The sequence below is a fragment of the Microtus oregoni genome, unplaced genomic scaffold (assembly GCF_018167655.1).
Source record: "Microtus oregoni isolate MIOR12 unplaced genomic scaffold, Mior012 000009F_ref0000495, whole genome shotgun sequence".
NCBI classification, from domain to species: domain Eukaryota; kingdom Metazoa; phylum Chordata; class Mammalia; order Rodentia; family Cricetidae; genus Microtus; species Microtus oregoni.
This window is the reverse complement of record NW_024543068.1, coordinates 49475489-49496973: the sequence shown is the minus strand read 5'-3', so window position 1 is coordinate 49496973 and position 21485 is coordinate 49475489. Positions and strand designations below refer to the sequence as shown.

The following is a 21485-nucleotide window of genomic DNA, read 5'->3' as shown; positions in this document are numbered from 1 at the left end:
GTATTTACTACTTGTACAAAAGCCTCTGTAATTAGGGTTTCACCTGAAACATCTATTTCAACCATTTTTTAATCCTGGAGACCAGGTACCTTTAATTGTGATGGTTCTGCTGTTTCTACAACATTCTGACTCTTGTGGCTCTTGGTTTTCAGAGTTCTGTTCCACAGTCAAGCTTTAGAGACAACGTTGGCTGTTAGATTTTGAGTATAGAAAGTTTCTGAATATGCTAATGATCCCACTGAGGTCATTCTCTGTACTATGATGGCTTTATTTTTAGTTTGATGCAAAGTCAGAGTCAATGTAAGATTGTGAGAGGTTGGTTTCCTTTAATAAACAAAAGGACATTGCCTCCCCCGATATTTGGTAGTAAGGTTAATGGATCCCTTCTCGTACCAGTTCACTGTTGACCTTACACTGTTCTTCAAAAAAGTAGGATGGCAATAATTTGGTTGATGTGACATGTTGTTACTTTTTTGTTGACCCTGGCATACTTTATGCTCGATGGCTTTAAAACCACCTTTATTTATTGGGTTGCAGTTTTGTCTGTCAGAAGTCTACAAAGGCTTGGTTGAATTCTTTCCTCAGAGTTTCCCAGAGTCAAAATCAGGACTTGATTTCTTCCTGAAGGCTTTGGAAAAGAACAGGACCTTTCAGGCTGTTGGCAGAATTTGAAGTCTGCCAGCAAAGGCTGGAGGAACGGGAGGTGCTCTGTCTTCTAGAGGCTGCTCGGAATGGTGTTCACATATGGTTGTTCAAATCCAGCAGCCGTATGCTGTGTTGTCTCTATATTCAGTTGTTTCTCCTGCAACTGAATGAGAAACAACAACAAAAGCCAAAAACAACAACAAGAACTAAAGGGTTGTGATTAGGTTAGGCCCATCTGTGTTATCTCTATATTTAAGAGTCAGGGTAAGTAGCATCCTTCATTTTTTCTAGAGAATTTTTTTTCAATGTAACATAAAGTAATTGCAAAGCTACCAGGAACAAAGGTCCTGGTCAGTCATCTTAGAATTCATCTGTATCATCCAGAACCAAGGATCCCACTGCTCCACATTTCTTGGCTGAGTTAAAAGCAGAAACTTACCTTACTGGCTTGAATTTGTGGGAGTCTTTCCCACATGAGTTACAACCCAGGGCAGACTCTGATTTCCTGGAGGCCAAGGGACCTTCCCAGCACTCAACTAGGCCAAGGGATTGCTACCCAATGGGTCTGCTCATTAGTGGGTCAATGGATTACTACTCCGTGGGTCTGCTTATGAGTGGGCCAAGGGATTGCCACCCAGTCAGCCTGCTCATCTTAGGCCTGGGAGATTCATTTATTCCTCCAAGCCAAAATCCAACCTGACAACAACGCCTGCCTGGATAGCCCTCCCTTAGACAGTCCTTACCTAGAACCAACGCAGCAGGCGTTGCCACGGACCTCTACTTCCCATCCTGGGCACTGACTCCTGCCCCAGACTCTCCTGGAGGAGAAGAAGGGCAGAAGGAGCAAAGGCCTGAGACCTTGCTGCAAATTCCTTGCAATTATCTTTCCCGATTTGTCTCAGGGCATAGGAAGGTCAAAACCAAATTGTACTTTTATTATTTTCAAGGATAGCTTTTATCTGTCCCATTGCGACTGGCTTCCCGCCCTCATCATAAAGTCCTTTTGCCTCATGCTTTTCTGTGGCCACATGATGAAGGGACTTTACATTTCAGGCATATTTAGACCGTTTTTTTGAAGTAAAGAAGTATAATACAGAATTCAGTAATATTTTAAGGGATACCTGAGAAAGAGAATTTGACTTTCATGATCAGAAATATAGGCTCGTTGATTTTTCTTATTTTACTTTTATTGATTTTACTTCATTTTTATGACTCAGTTCTTTGCATAGTACATTGAAGATTATATAAATAGTCTTTAGCAGGGAATCCAAGTTACTCACTTTAAGAATATTCAAGCAAATGAATAGTGTTTGAGGAACAAGCATGCTGTTTTTATTTAGAAATAGAAAGTAGCCACAATAAAGTGTATTTGAGAATATGGGGGGTTGTGGTTTCATCCCAGTTGGAAGACTGCTTGTCTGGAATGCACTAGCAAAGCCCTAGGTTCCGTCCTCAGCACTTAGAAGGAGGAGGTGGGAGGATCGGAGGAATTCAAGGTCGTTCTTGGCTACACCGTGTGTGTTTGAGAATAACTCAGCCCACATGACACCTTGATTTTAAACAATTATTTAAATGTTAAAATTATTTACAAAAAAATAATATTTTTATTGACTGCCTGATACTGATGTACACTATACGGTTTCCATAAATGCATTCCGTCCTATCTGTTAATCTATAATCGTTAAGAGTAAAGAATCATAACTTTTGCATCTTGTGAGTGTTGATAGCTTTAGCGTTAGGAATACAGTTCTGGTTCCTCTTCTTCATTGTGCTGCACTGAATAAGCACTAAGCTCAGGAGCTTTGAATTTGGTTCCGTGTTGGAATCAACAGAACATGTCCACTCAAGCACACAGTCGGGGGTCGTGTTAGAAAACCAGCCTGTCCAGGAGTCTTGGCATGTTATATATACATGGCCCACCTCCTTGGGCAGATGTGAGGTTGGTTGATGGCTCCATTGCCTCCCCTCTCTGGGCTCCACATAGGCTTCCCTGCGATGTTCGATCTTAGCCCACTTGATTTTGTTTTTAGATATTTTTCTTTAAGTTATGCCTCTTGGCGTGTGATAATCATATTGATTTTTTCCTCTAAAAATGATAAGTAGATTTGTTTTCATTAAAAACTGTTTGCGGTTTTTACATCCATGGAACAATGTGGGGAACTACTCTAGCGATCTGTTTCCTTGACAGCCATGAAACCAAAGCCCACGGGACGGAAGGACTTCCCAAAGTCACAGTGCTGACTAGAAGCGAGGCTACTACATAGAGCCACATTTTCTTGTTCTGTCCAGGGTTTCCTCCCCAATCACAAACCAAATGCCTTAGGGAACCAGTGTGTCTGGCTTCTTAAAGGGAAAAGAGATTTAAATGAGAAGTTCAGAAAATTTCTCCAAAAAGAAATATAATCTCAGTGACCACAGCTCAGAACTGGGCCGTGTGTGTTCGGCAAATACGGCTGGGCTGTATTTTGCTGGTTCGGTGGGGTAGATGCCAGTCATTTGCTAATGTTGGAGCTTTTTCCAAAAGCTCCAGTTTTTATTGTGTTATTCTAAACACAATTTCTAAATTCTAACACCTTTCCTATCTGCCACACACTTTTGTTTTGGTTTAAATTTTTGCCGGTTAGCTCTAGATGACAGAGCTTATGCTCATTTATTTTTCTCCTTAAGAATACTTGTGACAGTCCTTAAACTTGGTGACATTTTACATCTTATTTTTATGTCATCAATAATTCATGCAGACTCCCTCCTTGTTTTCAGGCTGTGTTCCTGAGCTCCTTTCCGGCTGTGTACTCAGAACTGCTGAAGCTCTTTGATGTCCGGGAAGTGGCCAACTTGGTTCAGGACACTCTGGGCAGCCTGCCAACCATCATGCATGTGGATGATTCCCTGCAGGCAATTAAGCTTCAGTGCATTGGCAAAACCGTGGAGAGCCAGCTCTACACCAACCCAGGTACGGTGGCGACTCTCTAGCCATTCTTCCATAGCTTATGTCCAGAGGTCAAAGGAGCAGTTCAAAATGAAAAATACTTTCCCAAAAGTCTAACAATTTGGATGGGAAATATGTTTATCCATTAGATATAAAAGTGTGACTAGCAAAGTGTCATTTCTAGACCGAATAAGGCAAGCACAGTGGCTCACCCCCTGTAGTCCCAGCTACTTAGGAGAATGACGCAGGCGGATCCGGAAGTTTAGGGATAGTTTGAGCAAAGTACAAAAAGTGAGATCTAATGACCAAAGAAAGAAGGGAAGTGGGGAAGGTACTGAATAAATTATCGATTATAATCACAGCTCGTATTAGTATGAGTATGATTCCCCTGCCCACCTTGTAGATTTCCTGTTATATGGAGCAAGAAAAAAGCTACCTTTTCCTTCTGAGATTCATATGTAGATATTGGCTTAGTCACTGTTCTGTTGCTCTGGAGAGATACTATATGTAGGCAACTTATTTTTTAAAGGTGCATTAAATTGGGGGCTTGCTTACAGTTTCAGAGGGTTTCAGAGTCTGAGATCATCACGGTATGAAGTGTAATGGGGAGTAGGCAGGCAGGACGGTAGCTGAGAGCAAGCGTTTGATGTTCCGTGAGTGAGTGAAACTCAGTCACCCCCAGTGACACACCTCCTCCAACAGGGGCACATCTAATCCTTCCTAAACAAACAGTCCACCCACTGGGAACCAAATATTCAAAGAGATGAGCCTCACCCAAACCACCTTAGTTTGTGTTCTAAAAATGTATAGAAGTTCTTTGTATTCTTGTGTTTTTTGGTATACCAACATCAAGCTGTCAGTTACCAGATGGATTTTGCTCTACTAGGTATCTTTAAATTATCTTGCTTCTCAGATTCTTCTTTTTCTGAAGAAAATAATAAAGTATCCTCCTCATTTTAAAACATACTTGAAGTGATTCACCAGCTAAGAAGTTTTTAAGATAGATTCTTTCTGGAGTTATTTTTCCATTTGAATGTATATGTGAGTATGTAATATCAAAGACACTGAAAAAATACATCATTTTGTCATAAACCATCTTAAGCATACAGAGAAAGATACAACAAATAAGTAAATCATGAACAAATCTTAACATCAAGTATTTACTTTAGGTCTTTTATTAAGGAATTCATTACTTTTATATTTTCTCAGCTGGGCATGGTTACATACACCTTTTAATCCCAGGCCTCAGGAGGCAGAGGCAGGGGGATCTCTGAGTTCGAAGTCAGCCTGGTCTACAGAGCTAGTTCCAGGACAGCCAAGGCTACATAGAGGAATCCTGTCTCAAAATAAAATGAAAAGAAAAGAAAAGAAAGTCCATTCCTTTCACATTATATTTTCTTTATAGAAACTTCCAGAATTTCAGAGATTCTGGGTGCTATCTTCTAGTCCTTCATTATAAGACAAGCTGATTGACCTGTCCCCCACACATTTCCGTTTTCTTTCATCTTTAAATACCATGGTGCGTGTCACTCTTTTGTTTCTGTTTTAAATGGTAGGCTGTTGTTCCATGCTCATATAGCTGGAGTGCATACCTTTTACTGTTATATAATACTAGTTTTTACTAAGTTACTATATCATCACTCATTTTGTTCTCCTGTTGAGGAAGACTTGTTTTTAATGTCTTCTATTTTTCCTTTTGCTGAAATCAAAAATGCTCCAATCGATGTAAAAGAAAGTTATGACTTTTGATTTCTCTTGATTAAAAGAAAAAAAAAATCCCACCCTTCTAGAGCAGTGCTCCTCAGTCTATCAGCCGTGACTCCTTTGGGGCCACATGTCCCTTCCCTAGGCATAGCCTAGGAAACCAGAAAGCACGGGTATTCACATAATGATCCATTACAGAAGCAAAATTCCAAGTGGCAGCAAATAATTTTATGACTGGAGATCACCACAACACAAGAGACTGTACTAAAGGATCGAAGTGTTCGGAAGGTTGAGTTCCATTGCTCCAGGGAAAGATACTGCTTCCTTCTGTAGTTTCCAAACTTTTGTCTCTTGGAACAAAGGGTAGTGTTTCTGCAGCTGGGGGACCCTTCTAGGGTTAGGAGCAGAGGTGTGGGATGGACAGGGGCTGACCAAGTCCCTAGTTTAACTCAGGCATCAATCTGCTTTCTCCAAACTGAGGAAGATTGACTCCTGTCTCACAGGAATTGTGATTTTGGCTCTGTTTCCCGTAGACGGACCAGATAATTCTTTATTAGGTAAAGTCCTACATGAAAAGGTCAGCTAAGGTCATAAAATAGGCTTCCAACAGTAAGGAAATTATTTGAGAGGATTTTATTCATTCCATAGACACAGTTCCTTTGAATTCCTGACCTTCAGTGAACAAAATAGAAAAAGCAAGATCAGAGAGCTTTTTAAGAAAAGACGCCAACACATTTCAGAAGTTAAGATAATCAGATCTCTGTAAAAGTTGGTGAGGATATTTGCTAAGGTTGCTCCGGAGATGTTCTGCAGGGTCTGTGCCTGGCCCTGGAGGAGAGGCCCAGTCAGGATTAGGAAGTGGAGAGTTGCCATATGGCGTGGAGGAGGTAGAAGAGCTAGGAAGCCTGGGCACACTCCCCTTGATGGATTATGGAGAAGCAGAAGCCACTCACAGCCAGCGTAGTTGCCCAGTGATGCTTGGCTTGACATTTGCTGACTCATCATGGAAGAAAACAAAGGCTGTTATGTGTAAACGATAAGGTACAACATACCCGGAAGAAGCCTGTCTTCACAGAGAAAAATAGGAAGTGTCCCTGGGAGTCTTCCAAGATTGAAACAGCCGTGTTTAAATCACAGGCCACTTCCCATGGTAGGGAAACCAAGAGAGAGTCCTATGTGACCATGGCATTCAAACTCTCTCACTGAGAACTCAAGGGATAAGCAGGTTGATTCATGGTACACTCAGGAGTGAAAAGATATTGGGAGGAAAACCAAATGTATAATATAAATGCCTGAGCTCACAACTGGAGGAAAATAACTAGATGGGGGTTAGAAGAAGGACAATATAAAATTGTAACTATAAGCATGACAGGGTGAGCAAAGAACCCCAACACAAAAGGCCCCAGTGTAGCCCACTCAACATAGCAGATAGAGGACAACAAGTGACCACAGGTTGAGACCCCTGCTTTACAGGTTGGAAGGACCGAGGAAAGGCACATAGTGTTAAATATACAATATCGCAGATCACAATAATTCCTCAATAACTCTGAAAGCTAAAAGTGAAAACCAGAGCAATGCAGTAGGGTTCCATCCTGAGGACTGGAAATCACAGCGTGATTCTTTCTCGACTGAGTTGTAACCCAGAGATGGCAGTACGATGGTGGGGATGGGCATGTTCGACAGCGATAATCCTCAGCTGAAAACACAGGACTAATTCTTGACTCTCTTTTCATGACAGCTCCACATCCCCAACCTAGAGTACCACCACCAAGACACTTGCTATTCGTAATTTATTACTGAGGTTGGCTTTTATGAGCAGAGGTGTGGTTCATGATACATAAGCAGGAAGAGTCTGACCAAGTGCACAATCTGTCTAGGGGACTAGTGTTCGCCATAAAAAGAAGAAGGTCCACAATTGGACCACATGTTAAGAAAATAAAATTTAATTTTTGAGAATTTGACCCTAGCAGGATAAGCCCACCAAGAGACCTAGAATGTTCTGTAAATTAAAGATGTAATAGAATCCTGTATGGGGAATATTCTCCAGAGAAACCGAGTAGAGGAGGCTTGCATTTTAGAGCAGACTGTTCTGGCAATGATGGAAAGGGAGCTGGTGAGTAGAGCGTGGGAGGAGGTGTGGAGGCTGGGAGTCAGGAGGGGGAGTTCAGGGAATGGCGGTGAGAGTCTCCTGTGCTGCAGATCAGAGAGAGTCTCTGTAGGAGCTTTGAGAGTCAGCTGTGGCTCTGTCTCTGTTACTTGGTATCTGTTTAGCAGGAATCGGCAGCCACCCTTAGAGAACGTCGTATTTTTATTTGCTTATGATTGAACAGTTGTGTGTCAGACACATGCCATGCGATAAGGCCTGACTGCCTGCTCCACAGTGAGAGGCCCCTCTGTCCTGGGCCTTCTGAGCAGTCTGCAGCAGAGGAGGAATGGACTGCCACTGTTTAGTATCTAAAATAGCTTGTTTAGACCCCAGAGTCAGACACGGAGAACCAACTGCTGGGCTCCCCCACGCCAGCCATGTCCTCCACTCTAGATGAGATGCTGTCGGTTCTCAGGGTGCCAAGCTGCCAGCACTCCCCGCTTTCACCTGGAAAGAGAAGACTCAGAAAGCTTATGGTAGCAATTCTATGCGCCAGTCTTCAGAAGGAATAGCCCTTTAGGGCTCCCCAGTTACACCCGTAATTTTGTAGACGGGTGAAAGCTGTAATAGAAAATAAGAAAGGACTGGGGCAATCACGCAGCAGTTAAAGAGTACTTGCTACTTTTGTAGAGAACCCAAGTTCAGTTACTCAACTGCGAGTAACAGTAGCCGCAGGGGATCCGATGCCATATTCTGGCCTCTGAGGGCACCAACACACATGTGAGAGGCGCTAACACAAGCACACAGACATGTAAATCTTTTTAAAGAGTAAAACACAAATGAGAGGAAAATAGAATATAATGCTATTTTAAAGCATATTCTAGGAATTATCGGCATAATGTTTGATTAGGTTTCTATGTTAATTTGTTAACCTCAAGAATAAAATCCTTACTCTACTTGATGAGTACCCAGTGATGCTCACACCTTAGACCTGCGTTCACGTGTTGAAAAAGTATAAAGGTCTTGGGTTTTTTTTTTTTAATGGAGATTTCTTCTTAGTTATGTACTATAAAAATATATTATAAAAGCAATTACCCAGGAGAGTAATGAGACAGAGGCAATGGGTTAAACAAACAGAAGAATAAAGAATGACAAAGAATAAAAACTTACTTAGGATCTTAGGAACACTAGTGTTCTGTCCCCTTTTCTCTGGACACTTTACCCTTACCCCAACCCCTTCCCTGTTCTCGGCTTCCTTTCCCAGTCTTACCCTGAGGGAAGACTACGGGCCAAGGACTTTCTACACACCCTCCACATCCCTGAACTGTACTCAACCATTTCCACAAGCTGTCCGTAGACTGTCCTGAATTTTGTCACAGCTTTACCCCATGATAATTTGGACTTGGCTTAGGAATCTGTTAGCTGTAACTTCATGTTGGGTACTCAGGATTCGGTCTCCACTTTGCTCTCTTGCCATGGTCCTGGAGTTTTTAGTACTGGCCTGTGACAGCCAGCACATCTCTGGAGAAGAGGTTCCATCGTCACTCACCCACACTGGCCCAGATTTTCAGGGGAATGGAGTGCGGGGCCAGTCTAAGTGCTGCAGCAGCTGTTGCGGTTGGCGCTGTGACAGGAATAGCCTCATCCAGCTGCTGTTCAGGATGGGCACAGCAGATGTGCTGGACTGTGATCAGGTGCCTTCTGCCCTCATCCCATTTGAGCTGTGTCCAGTAAAGACAGACACCAGGCCCTATTTCCACTGCCTAATAGAACTTATTTATCCAGTAAATACTCCTTTTTAACTTTATAAGTTTAATGTATTGTATATATTTATTTAATTTTGTTATTATTTGACAATTTCCTACATACCCATTGTATCTTGGTCATATCAGCCTAAATCTTTTCCACTCTCCAAAATCTCCCCCAGTACTTCCCCATTCCCATCCTCCAATCCTTGTGTTATTTATTTATTTATTTATTTATTTATTTATTTATTATGGGACAAGTGTAGCCCTGGCTGTCTCGGAACCTACTCTGTAGACCTAACTCTGTAGATCCACCTGCCTCTGCTTCCTCAGTGCTGGGATTAAAGGCGTAAACCACCACGCAGGGCTCATGTCTTTTTTCTTTAAATATCCCTCTGAATTTCATTAGTGCTGCCTATGTCCCCATGGGTTTGAGGCCATCCTCCAGCATATGAACAACCCATCAGCACCTTGCACACCCCACACATAACCCTTCCTTCCCCCAGTGGCTCCTACAGTCATGTATGAAATTAAATCGTAAATATCATGGAAGTTAAACAGTCTCTGCCCTTGGTCTTTTTTTGATCTAGCATAATAGCCGATGTTGAACAAATGGTTCTATGGTAAGATGTGGCAGAGTTAGTGCTGAGGGGACTTTGCCAGGCAACGTGTGAGATCTGAGGGAGGCTTGAGGTCCGTTCTACCCAGAGTCTCTCAATGTCCCATGTGTCCCTGATCCAATATCAAATTGATGTTTCAAGGCGAGATCCTACCCTGAGCTCCAAACCTCAATAAACTAAACAGCTGTTCCACCTCTGCACGTCACCATCTCCCAGGCTCCTCCTCTCCCCTGGTCTGCTATTGAAGTTGCAGCGTTCTTCTCTGCCGTGGTGTGCTCCTGTGTGCCGATAGCAAGCACAACGTTCCTTCTCACTTTTACCCTTCATTGCCACTCATCACATGGCTCCCATCTGCCCTAAAATCTCCCCCACAGCCCAGTCCCCAGCCTTGCTGACACATCTGAGACCTTTCTGCCTTTAGTTTCCACATCTCCTTAAGGACCTCCTATCTTCTGTGTGACCAGCATCGTCCTTGGAAACAGCACACAGTGTTGCTCCAACCCCTGTCATATCCCTCTTGTTCATTTGGGGGCCACGCATCAGAATTGATCTTCTAGGGTAGTCATCTGTCCCTGCCTGTCTGCTCTGTCCCATCTTCTCTCTGCAGTCCACTTTCTCCAAGTCCTCCTGGGTTTACTCTTCATGTATTCTTCAGGGTACCGTTTAACTCTCCTCTTTGAAGAAATGTCCTTCCCACCCTGGTTATTCCATTACTGGGCTCATAGTTTATTGTGTTTCTCTTCTTGCATCAGCAAGCACAACTCTAGATAAATAATTAAATGTCCAGTTCAGTGCCCATTCTCTCCCATCTCCACAGAAAGCTCCAGAGAGCAGGGTTTTCTTCGTATCTTAGAGGCAAATCTGTCTCTCACTTCCTTAATATCATTTAGTGCACTCAGGTGCTAAAGAGGCTTTTTGTGAGTGAACACTGAGTCATGGTTAGGAATTGGTATGTGATAGTAAATGCTACTGAAGCCATGCATGTATATTTTTTTTTCTTTAATCTTATAGGGAAAGCAACTTCTGATCCAAGGGTGAGCATGAGAATAACATCCCAGCAGTGGAAGTGGGGTAGGAGTTTGGGGCGAGTAGAGAGCATGATTGGAAAGCATATGGCCTCCGTGCTGCGTCCTCGTGGAATTTAGGCGACTTGGGTGCATGTACAAGTTTACACACAGAGCATCCCTAGCACTGCGCCGCTGTGCTGTCTACCAAGTGCGTGCTCCATACATGTGCTCCAGTGTCTAAGAGATGTCTTTCCAGGTTCGCACATCTCTGACCTACTTCCTGGTGGCTTTAATCCAGTTTCAGGCCCTCCCAGGTCTGGGGCTTCTCCACAGACGGGCATTTGCTAAGCGCCATGCTTTGGGTGGAGAGTAGTTCTGCCCTCCAGCAGTCCCAGTAGTTCCTTGGTGCCTTCCTGATTGCCGGTCCATGTTGCGGTCCAGTTTGTAGAGAGTGATGAGCAGTTTGAGCCTGGCAACCCTCACCCTTTTTGGACAGATTCCAACACCAACGATCCTTATCTAAAGCTGGTTGGTAGAGGGAGCTAAGACAGGCTGTTTCTAACTAAGCTAAAGGAGGAGTGTACCAAAAGATTCTTGGTTGTCCACATTCTTCCTAGTCTATGCCTTAGAGAATTCCCAACAGCTAGGTTTATCCATTTCAGTGGATACACATCAAACCAAACAAAAGGTCCCCCTCTCTGCAGCCATGGAGACCTGTGTTCTGTGAGTTTTGTCTGAGACTCGGAGTATGAAAGCGTTGTCCCTTTCAAGGGCAGAATCTATATAACAGATACTAGCTTTAGTGTGTACGAAGTCCGTTTATCTTCACCTGTAGGGGATCTGGGCTTGGTTTTAACTTTCAGTTTTATGAGAGTGTCTGGCCTGTTTTCTTTTATGAAGGTAAGAATTAGAATTTTAGCCACTCAGACTGTTAGGCCTTGACCTCCTAATCCTATATTTTGTACTGACTGGTTGCCTTGGCCCTGGAGCAAAGCAGTTCTCCAGACTAGATGGTCATGCCTGTTTTTATTCAACACAGGTGAACTGTTTGTTTCCCTTTGTCCACCCCTAGCTCATAGATATTTTAACAGTGGGCTGCAAATTGAGTTTTTAGAAATCAAATCCCACTAGCGCTGGGACCCTATCAGATGAACTTTGCCCTCCCTCCCAATTAAACATGACTACATAGAGCTTTCTGGTTCCTCCGTTTCCAGGTTCTCTTCCTGCTTCTTTTTTGTCAGATAATTGCTGTGTAAATAAGTAAGGTGCCATTTGGGGTGTGCTGCTTAGAAAAGGCCTGCAGTTCTGTGTAAAGTTTCCTCCTTCCCTCCCTTTCTCCCTTCCTTTCTTCCCCCCTTCCTCCCTTCCTAACTGAAGGCCAGGCGTCTTTGCACTGGGGTTGCAGTGGCAGACATCAAGAGAAACAGGAGTCCCCAAGCCTCGCTCCTGTGTCACCTGCATTCTTTTGTTTTTTGTTTTTTGTTGTTGTTGTTGTTGTTTCTTGCTTCTAAAGAGGAGCAGATGGTGCAAAGCCACCAGGTGCAGCGAAATCTTCCCATGTAAAAGTCAAATGCCACAATGAGAACATAGAAAGAACTCACTTGAAAGAAAAAGATAATGCCGAGAGCACCCCCTCCCCATTGCCCAGAGGGCTGTGCGCTGTCTCAGGGGGTCAAGGACTGGAGGGTGTGACTGAAGAGGTTCCAAGCCCGTGACACTGCACCTGGGCAAAGACATGAGCTGCAAAATGGCAGAAGTAAGAAATAGGTAGAAAGGGTAGGTGAGGAAGTACGGAAATCTCCAGAAAAAATGGAACACAAACATGGGAAAATACGAACGGCAAGATCAAGAGGGTCCCATTGGGGACGTATTTGAAGTCTCAGATGAGAGGAAATCAGGACAGCGTCCCCAAGTACAGGACACTTCCTAATGCTGTGACCTTTAATACAGTTCCTAGTGTTGTAGTAACCCCATTCATAAAGTAATTTCCATTGCTACTTCATAACTGTAATTTTGCAACAGTTATGAATTGTAATGTAAATATCTATGTTTTCCGATGGTCTTAGGCAACTCTGTCAAAGGTTGTTCGATCCACATATTGAGAACCATTGCCTTTCCCATTGAAGGGGCCAAGGCAAGGCACGCAGTACTTAATACAAATACCACGGATAACAATAGTTCCTCACTAACTCTGAAAGTGATAGGAGAAAAACAAAGCAATACAAAAACAGAGTCTTGTGCTGAGGCCCAGAAATCACAACAGGAGCACTGAACGCATCGTCGTAATGTTAACCAGAAACTGTGCGGTAGCTCTCGAGAAGTCAGCAGCAGGGTGGGAGGTGACACAGCCAAGTCCTCCTCTACCATAGTAAGATGTCACTGGTGCTCTGCCTCAGAGAGAATGTGGGAGACAGTGAGAGAAACGTTTGATGTAGGACTGTGGAGGTTAAACACCCTCAGGATGGGGCGACAGACAGGAATGAAACTAGGGCTCACTAAGAGAGGTCTATTGACTACAGGAATCGTGCACTGGGGAAAAGTATTCCTTTTTGTTAATATAAAACTCATAGGGCTAGGGCCCCTGTACCACCGTGTGCTAATAGGTTGACAATCAAAATGGAATTAAACAGCCAGAAAGGGTTCGGCTGAGGCGTGTGCGGGACCCAAGCAGCGGCGACACTAATGGCTCCTCTCTCACAGACTCGAGGTACATTCTCCTGCCTGTCGTATTGCACCACCTCCACATCCACCTGCAAGAACAGAAGGACTTGATCATGTGCGCACGTATCCTTAGCAACGTATTCTGTCTCATCAAGAAAAATAGCTCAGTGAGTACCGCAGGTCAGAGTGTGTGGTTCTCATCAAATGCTTCTGCAAATAAATAAAATCTTAAATGTCCTCCAAGAAGTCACACCACTGAGAAGTGCCCAGAGACTCACTTTCCGTTTTCAGCCAGGCTGAACTTCTTGGGTTTTTTTCAGAAGGAATTAAAACAAACAAACAATCCAAAAGTAATCGTGGTATTAGAGTGACTTTGAATAGCTTGGCTTCCTAAAGTTGTGTTTCAAGGAAGAACTGAGCACCAAGTGAGAAAAATTAGCAATCTCAAAGCCTCCCACATGTGTCTTAAATCTTGGTGAGATGAAGGCTGTGTGGCAAAACCAAATTACTGCTTGCATGATGTGGTGTTTTGGATCTGATCTGGGAAAGGCCACGTGATGATGCTCAGAAGTTGGCCATGACCCTTGGGCCTAGTCCTGTAGAAATTACAGAAGCAAAGGACAGCCCCCAGGAGACAAGAAGTACCTTACAGTCCAGCCGTTACCCAACCCTGGCTGTAGTCTTTCCCTATGGCTCTAAGGAGTCCTGTTTTGCTTGACTCTTGACTCATATTGTGAGTTTAGAGTGCCCCGCAAAGTGAGAACATGGCGTGCTTCCTTATACATGGAACAATGTCTGGGGTTTATGTTCAGCTCAGTGTCTGCTCTGAAATCTGAGGAGGGAGGGTGTCCTGTTTTCCTTCCCTCAGTCTGTGGCTGTTGGTCAAACACTGGGCTCCTCAGCCGCAGGTGATGGAGGGGTTGGAACAGTGAAGGCTGAGTGTCCAGTTTGCCCCAGTCCGCATTAAAGTCTGTGCTGTTTTCCCCATTCTTTCAGTGTTTGTGATCTACTTCTGAAGAGCAGGGATGAGAACAACCCCAGGGGAGTGAGGGGGGGGAAAGAGAGCCCTGCTGGTGCAGAAACAGGGGTGGCATTTTAGAAAAACTGTGAGACCTGGATCTGAACCTGTCATGAGCAGCACATACACAGCAAGGGATAGCACACTGTTCCACTACAGGAAGCCCAGTAACGATGGGGAACAGGACAGAGAATGACAGCGGGGAGAAGCCATTTGCCTGGCTTAAAAACTCCATCTGACCACTTGACCACAAAGATCCAAGTCCCGCCTGACTAGGTTGCTGGGATACGGTCACCGTGAGTGAAAACTAGCCAGGTCACTGGACAGACTAACAGCCAAAAGCTGCAAGAGAGATGACTTCTTTCTATTTCTCTATTTAAATTTGGAAATTACAGTCAGATTTTTGAACTTTGCAAAATGAATTTAGACCTGAAACCAATTCACTTGGGGAAATTGGGAATTTTCATGCAAATATTACAAATATATCCCCTAAATACAGTTTTTAAAAGTATCCTTTGCCCAGAGCCAGTTTGCCCAGGTTTTCTCATGCACATATGTTAAGAAGCTATGTCTTCTATGAAGTAGGCAGTGTAGATACTCTCTCTGGAGTCCTGAAGTGTGGATAGTGTTAGTCACTTCAAAAAAGAAAATCCCTCTCTCCCTCCCATGGCTACTAACCTCAGGGCTCTTTGTAACCAGGATACTCATCCTTACTGCTTTCTAGTCCCTTATGCTTACATGTAGGCTTAAAAAAAACTTATAAGAATAATCATTTGCACATAGCAAGCCTTGGAGCATGATCTGTGTGACTGCCGTGCTAGGAAGATCTATGTAAGCACAGTGAGGACCTGAGGGAATCACACTGTGAGGGAAGACCGCAGCCAGAGAGGCCAGCTCAGGTTCCTCAGAGAGAGGATGGCTGGCCTCAGAATTGGTTGTTTTTTGTTTTTTTTTTTAACAATATTTCTGCCTCTTTTTGTTTGTGTCTCAGCTTCACATTGCATAGTCAAATGAGGTGCTTTGGGATGAGCCTTTACTCTCTGGAGCTCTGTCTTCTGCAAAGCCATTTTTGTTTTTAGTTGAGGTCTATATCTCTTGTCATCTTGACTTCTCTGAGTCTTTCATTTTAGATTTGGGCATGAACTCAAGATTTGGTACATGCAAAGTCAGTCTTCTGAGCGTGCTATTCTTTCTTCCTCCCAAGGAAAAGTCTGTGCTGGAGGAAATAGATGTGATAGTGGCCAGCCTGCTGGATATCCTGCTCAGGACCATCCTGGAGATCACCAGTCGGCCTCAAGCTACCAGCTCTGCCATGCGGCTGCAGTTCCAGGATGTCACTGTAAGATCCTACGGCACGTGGCACACACACAGGGCCTGGCTGTGCTTCGGAAAGCTCCAGTCCCTTTGGTCTTAGTCTGACTGTGGGAAACCTGGCCCCTGGGATGAACTGGGAGCATAGCCAGAGCACCAGGGGTTGCCTTCGCTATACAAAAACTAAGCTAGGAAGCCTGTAGGGAAAGATGCTGTTAATAAGTAGGTCTGAATTTCAGAAAGACAACTTTGGTATTAGTTCTTTTCTTTTCTAAATTTAAATTAGTCTCTGCTTTTATATCCCCAGTCAACTTGGTAACTTTTCATTCCCCAAATTGCAACAGCAACCGGAATAAGAGGCCTTGTGTGCTTGTTCTGGATTTTTCTCCACGACTCATCAAGACCTTAACTTTTTCAGTCTTCTGTTTGATAGTGTTAAGTGAGAAGGTTTAACTTGGCAAATTCTAAGGAGCTTTCAAACATCTGTCTTAGGATGTTAGCATAGCTTGATTCAGGCAAAGTCTTAAGATATAATACATCAGATAGTATCATATGTATCTGTATACGCCGTATGTGTATCCACATACAGGGTTTATTTATTCATGGCAGTGTTGAGGGCAAACCCAGGGCTTCATGTAGGGCAGGCAAGCAAGTAAGTACTCCACCATCGAGTTATCCATATACATAGGAATTTCTATTTTAGAACTCATATGAGGTTGACTTTTAAAATGATTATGTATTTAACAGTATTCTCCTAAACAAGAGATAACATTTGTAGCTGTGGCACTTGATGCTCTAAAATTCATCAATAAATTATGTACACAAGCATTAACTAAATACTTGCTATTGGCTTCACAAATTGTGCTGTGGGTGTATGAGAATGTTAAGGTCTAGATGCAAATGATTTTCATTTTTATTTAAAAGTTAAGAAGTCTGGGAACTTTGTGCAGGAGGAGACAGAGAGAGTGTAAGAACCAGAGGGGATGGAGAACATCAGGAAATCAAAGCCTTAGACAGGGCTCACAATACCCAGACAGCATGCACAGGGCCTGCGTGGGTCTGCAGCAGACGGGGTTCTAGGGTGAAAAGGAGAAGTGGACACATGCTCACATCCCTCACTGAGAAGCTACCTCCAACTGATAAACACTTGCAAATGGACAATTAGTTTTCTTCCAGGGCATCTCCCTGGTGAACGGCCCATAAGGGTAGTTCCCATGCCCAGCTGTCGAAGGTCCACACAGAAGGAGCTCAGCTGGTGTCTTTGGAGCGTCTTTCTGTCACAATGTTATGCCAGGGCATTGTTTTAATATCGCAGGTCCTGTAAGTATATATTATGGCTTCTTTCTGTTTCCTGTGTGAGGAGAGCAAATTAGAAGTGAGACAAGGCTCTAAACTCTTAAAGCCCTCCCTCAGTGATGTACTGTTTCCACTCACACTCCTCTTCCTAAAAGTTTCATAGCCTCCACCAAACAGTGCCACCACTCTGGGGACCATGTACTCAAATATATGAGCCTACAGGAGATAGTGCTCATCCAAACCGCTACTATAAGTCAAGTTAAACTACTTAATAAGCTAAGGATTCAAATATTATATTATTTTATAATATATTAAATTATATTTTATTTATTATAAAATATATAACTGTTATTTTATTTATTATAAAATAATATTTATATATCATTATATATTAAATATATAAAATATATCTAATTATGTTAAATATATAAAATATTATATGTAATATAATATTTTAATCTTTAGTTTATTATAGATAGATATAGATACAATTCCTAGAACTGGGGAGTTAGCTCGTCAGCATGTGATGTCATCATTTTTTCCTGTGTGTGTGTGTGTCTGTATGTGTGTGTGAGTGTGTCAGAGTTGGGAGTATTCTAAAGACTTTATAGCTCTCTCCCTGAAGGTTTAAATTCCATTTCCCTAATGACTGACATGAGAAATACCTTGATCATTCACTCTATACATGAAGATCTAAGTAACACCTCCTCATTTTTCCATAAAGAATAGGCTCTGTGCAGGGAGTTTCTACATGGCATTTATACAGTGCACGCCTTGCAGTTCCTACAGGCACATTCATCACTGAATGTCCCTCTTAAATGAACACACTATAAGGAAAGTCAGTTGCTGCCAGTCACAATGCACTTCCCAGGGCTCTGAAACAGCCATGTTGCTGTCCTGCCTCCCAACAACCCCAGCAGGAGGACTGCTTGTGCTGAATCATAAGTTCAGATAACAGTAGTTTTATTTTACCCTTTGTTCTTCTACCAACCATTCTTTAAACTTTAAAATACTTTCTCTGGCTAGGAAAAGAAGTGTGCCATTGTAATTGGTTCCTTTAAAACATCTAATTGTACATAGCAGGTTTTATAAAGCAACATAAGTGGCCATTTGTCTCACACCCTCAACTAACTGTCCACCAGAGTTGGCTGTAGTGAATATGTGTTTCTTTGCACGTGATTATGTTAAATGCCATGTGTAGCGGGAGACCACTCAGCATTGGCCCTGTCTAAGATTCCCTGGCATGCCTGTGTAAAGTCTCAGGTACAGTTTCTAGCTTGTGTTTAGAGAAGAAAAGGGTAGTATTCTACAAAATACCAGGAAAAAACAGGCATATGCTAAAGGAAAACTTTCTTGAAGACTTTTTATGTAGACATAAAATATTCTTGGCAGTTATTGATAGAAATGCCCATTGTTTTCTCTACATAAAAATGGATAAAAGCAGCTGGAGACTATTGAACTTTAAAGGCAATTGGTTAAGTAAGTGAATCTTGACAATGATTTTTTATTATTTTTAACAGATTATGAGAATTCATAAAATATTATTAAAGTATTTTAATAGTAATGAAAATTATATAATAGTAGAAAAGGTAGAAGTGAAATAATAGACACATAATCTCCTGGCAAGGACTTGAAGTTATTGTGATGTGGGAAAATGGCAGAGGGTCTGGAGTGTTGACATTGGCAGCGGGTCGTATTGGGGACAGTGGGGAGTGCCATAATGATGCGGTATTTCCAGTGGGTCTAGCCCAGACACAGCAGACAAAGTCAATCTCTTGGATTCAGAGAGTTCATCATTATACATAGATTATAATAAGCTATTGAAGGTCTATTCATTATTTTTTTTGTTGTTATTAAAATTATGATTGACGATATATAATTTTTCAAATTTAAAGATATTTGAATATGTATATGGTTATTGAAAAAAGTATTTAAGTATATTAATAATGTACTAAATAAGTTGGAAAGTTTGTATATGATATCAAAAACCAAGAATAAAAACTGATTGAAACCCTACCAACTAATTTCCATTCTAAGAAAGACCATAATAGATTAAGCAGTATTATCAATAGGTAGATTCTTATATATTTCTATGTTTGAATTGTATCCGCTAAATTCACTGTTTCCTACATGAAACCAGTTGGGAAGTAGGAAAAGCCACTGGTAGAGCCTTCTAGAACGAAAGCCATCTACATTCGCATCCAGGCTTTGCCATTTGCTAGTTGTGAAACCAGATTATTATCTTAAGTTTGATAGTGTCCCCCCAACTAGTCTCTAATAAGGAATGAACTTGACAATACAAAGTATAGTAACTTACACATAGTATCTTTCCATAAATCGGAGTGTTAGCAATGCCTTTTGAAAAGATTATTATTGATGTAAATACAATAAATTTGAAAAAAATGAATTTTGTATTTTTTAAAAAATCACTTGGTATATTATATTCACTTAGGAAGCATTACAATAAATAGGATAATGAACATGCCCACCACACAAAAGTTAATTAGTGGACCCTCTCCATCACCTCTTCTTATTCAACTGGCTGAGATCCTTTTGCTCTACCTAAACAGAAACCATGGTTACCAAGGGAGAAGCTCTTGAAATGCTGGCCTTTGGCAGCATTCTGTCCCCCGCATTTGATGGGGAGTGGCAGCAACAGTTGGAAGTAGTAGCGGGTGGCTCTCTCAAGTGTTATAAATCTGTGCAAATCCCGGGTAGCTGGACCCTTACCCCTGTGTATCTCTTATGTATGTCTAGGGAGCTGGGATTCCTGAGCCCTTGTCAGTGTCCGGTGTTGTAGCTTCTGGCCTTGGAGTGACTGAGACCCTCTGCTTTAAAGCCTTGGCAAGCCTCTGGAACCTTTTCAGCAACTGTAGTCTGTTTCTCTTCCTTGACTCTCATTAGCCTATTTCTCCATCAGCCTCAACTTTCTACTCATTCTCCCCTTCTCTCTGCTCCCGCTAGTCTTTGCCCCCTGGCCACATCCTTGGCTTTTCTCGCTGTCTCTGACTGCAGTAACCACCACAGCTATGGCTTCTCACAAGGCAGCTACTGCCAGCTTTTGCTACCCTGCAACGGCTGCCGCTGCTCTAGAAGCTGCATGTCTGTTGGCTTTTCTCTTCTCGTAGCTGTCCTTGGAGCCGGCCAGCCTACAGCTTTTGCAGCTCAGCATGCCAGCTCCCCCTCTGCTCTGCCTCTGTCGCCCAGCCAGCTGCTGTGCTGTCTCCACAGGTCAGAGTGCTGGCTAGACCCCTGTCGGTAGGCACTCTACCGTCTCTGCTGCCCTAACACTCCACTGCCTGCTCTTTCTTCTTCCTGCTAATAGCTAGGCATGCTCAACTAAAAGTAGGCAAGAGTAGACAACGTAAGATAAATCTTTTATTTGTCCTAATATTGTAATACCAGAGGAAACAGGGCGAGAAGTTGTTTTCTGTCCCACTTTTTTATAATGAACTAAACTGAGCCGGGCGGTGGTGGGGCACACCTTTAATCCCACTACTTGGGTGGCAGAGGCAAACAGTTCTTTGTGAGTTCAAGGCCAGCCTGGTCTACAAGACCTGGTGGGGGGTGGGGATGAACTAAACTGACCACTTAGCTAGTGAGAGACAGAATGTTTGCTCCAATCACAGCAAATGTCTCAGACAAATGAAAGCTGTGTTTTATACCTAGCTTTTTTTGTTGTTGTTTTTGTTTGTTTGTTTTTTGTTTTGTTTTTTTTTTTGGTTTTTGGGTTATTTGTGTTTTTGTTTTGTTTTGTTTTGTTTTATTTTATTTTGTTTTTTCACAGATTCCTGAGATCCCTGTGCTCAGCTACCAGAGAAAGAGCTCACTCCCTGGCTTAGATGAAAATGCTCATAATGCCACCTAAAGTCCTCTGAATCTTGTGATATCAAAACCCTGTTTTCCCTAAAATCTAGCTTGCGTGTGACATATCCAGAATTCTTTTGTTCATTGACAGGATCGTGTGTGGGCTTGCGAGATAATCCTACTAGACTGATTCAGGTATTTTTGTGTCCTTGTGACAGAATACCCAGCAAACAGTCAGTGGGAATAAAGATTTGTGTTCAGGATTTGAGTGCTGCAATTATCAAAGTGGAGAAAGTGTGCCAAGGTGGCTGCATCCAGAGCCGTGGGAGCTTGCATTGGTAGCTGTCCGCATCATGCTGGGTTAGGAAACAGAGAGCAGAACTGGAACCAGGGTCCAGGCTAGAACTTACAAAGGCTTGCCCCTAGTAACCTGTTTCTACCAGCCAGACCCTGTTCCCAAAGCTTCCATAGCCTCCTGAAAGAGACCAGCCTTGGCACAAGTACTCTGTATACAGCCTGTGGGGGCAATTCGGATCCAAACTGTACCATAGCCCATACGGCAGACTTCTGGATATTACTCTAATGTAGAAGGGCAACTGTTAACATGTCTATGTGTCACAAATGGCTGTCTACATGTGAAGAACCTACTTTGGGCATCA

General features: G+C 42.8%; 1 protein-coding gene across 3 annotated transcripts in view; it reads left to right on the top strand.

Annotated features, from left to right (window-relative positions):
• Dock4 (dedicator of cytokinesis 4) overlaps positions 1-21485 on the top strand; it is a 389986-nt gene that overhangs the window by 271100 nt on the left and 97401 nt on the right. For all 3 annotated transcript variants that reach the window (XM_041658121.1, XM_041658122.1, XM_041658120.1), the window contains exons 23-25: positions 3403-3595; positions 13434-13561; positions 15617-15751. In XM_041658121.1, coding sequence (XP_041514055.1) covers positions 3403-3595; positions 13434-13561; positions 15617-15751 — 456 coding nt within the window. The remainder of the gene's footprint in view (positions 1-3402; positions 3596-13433; positions 13562-15616; positions 15752-21485) is intronic.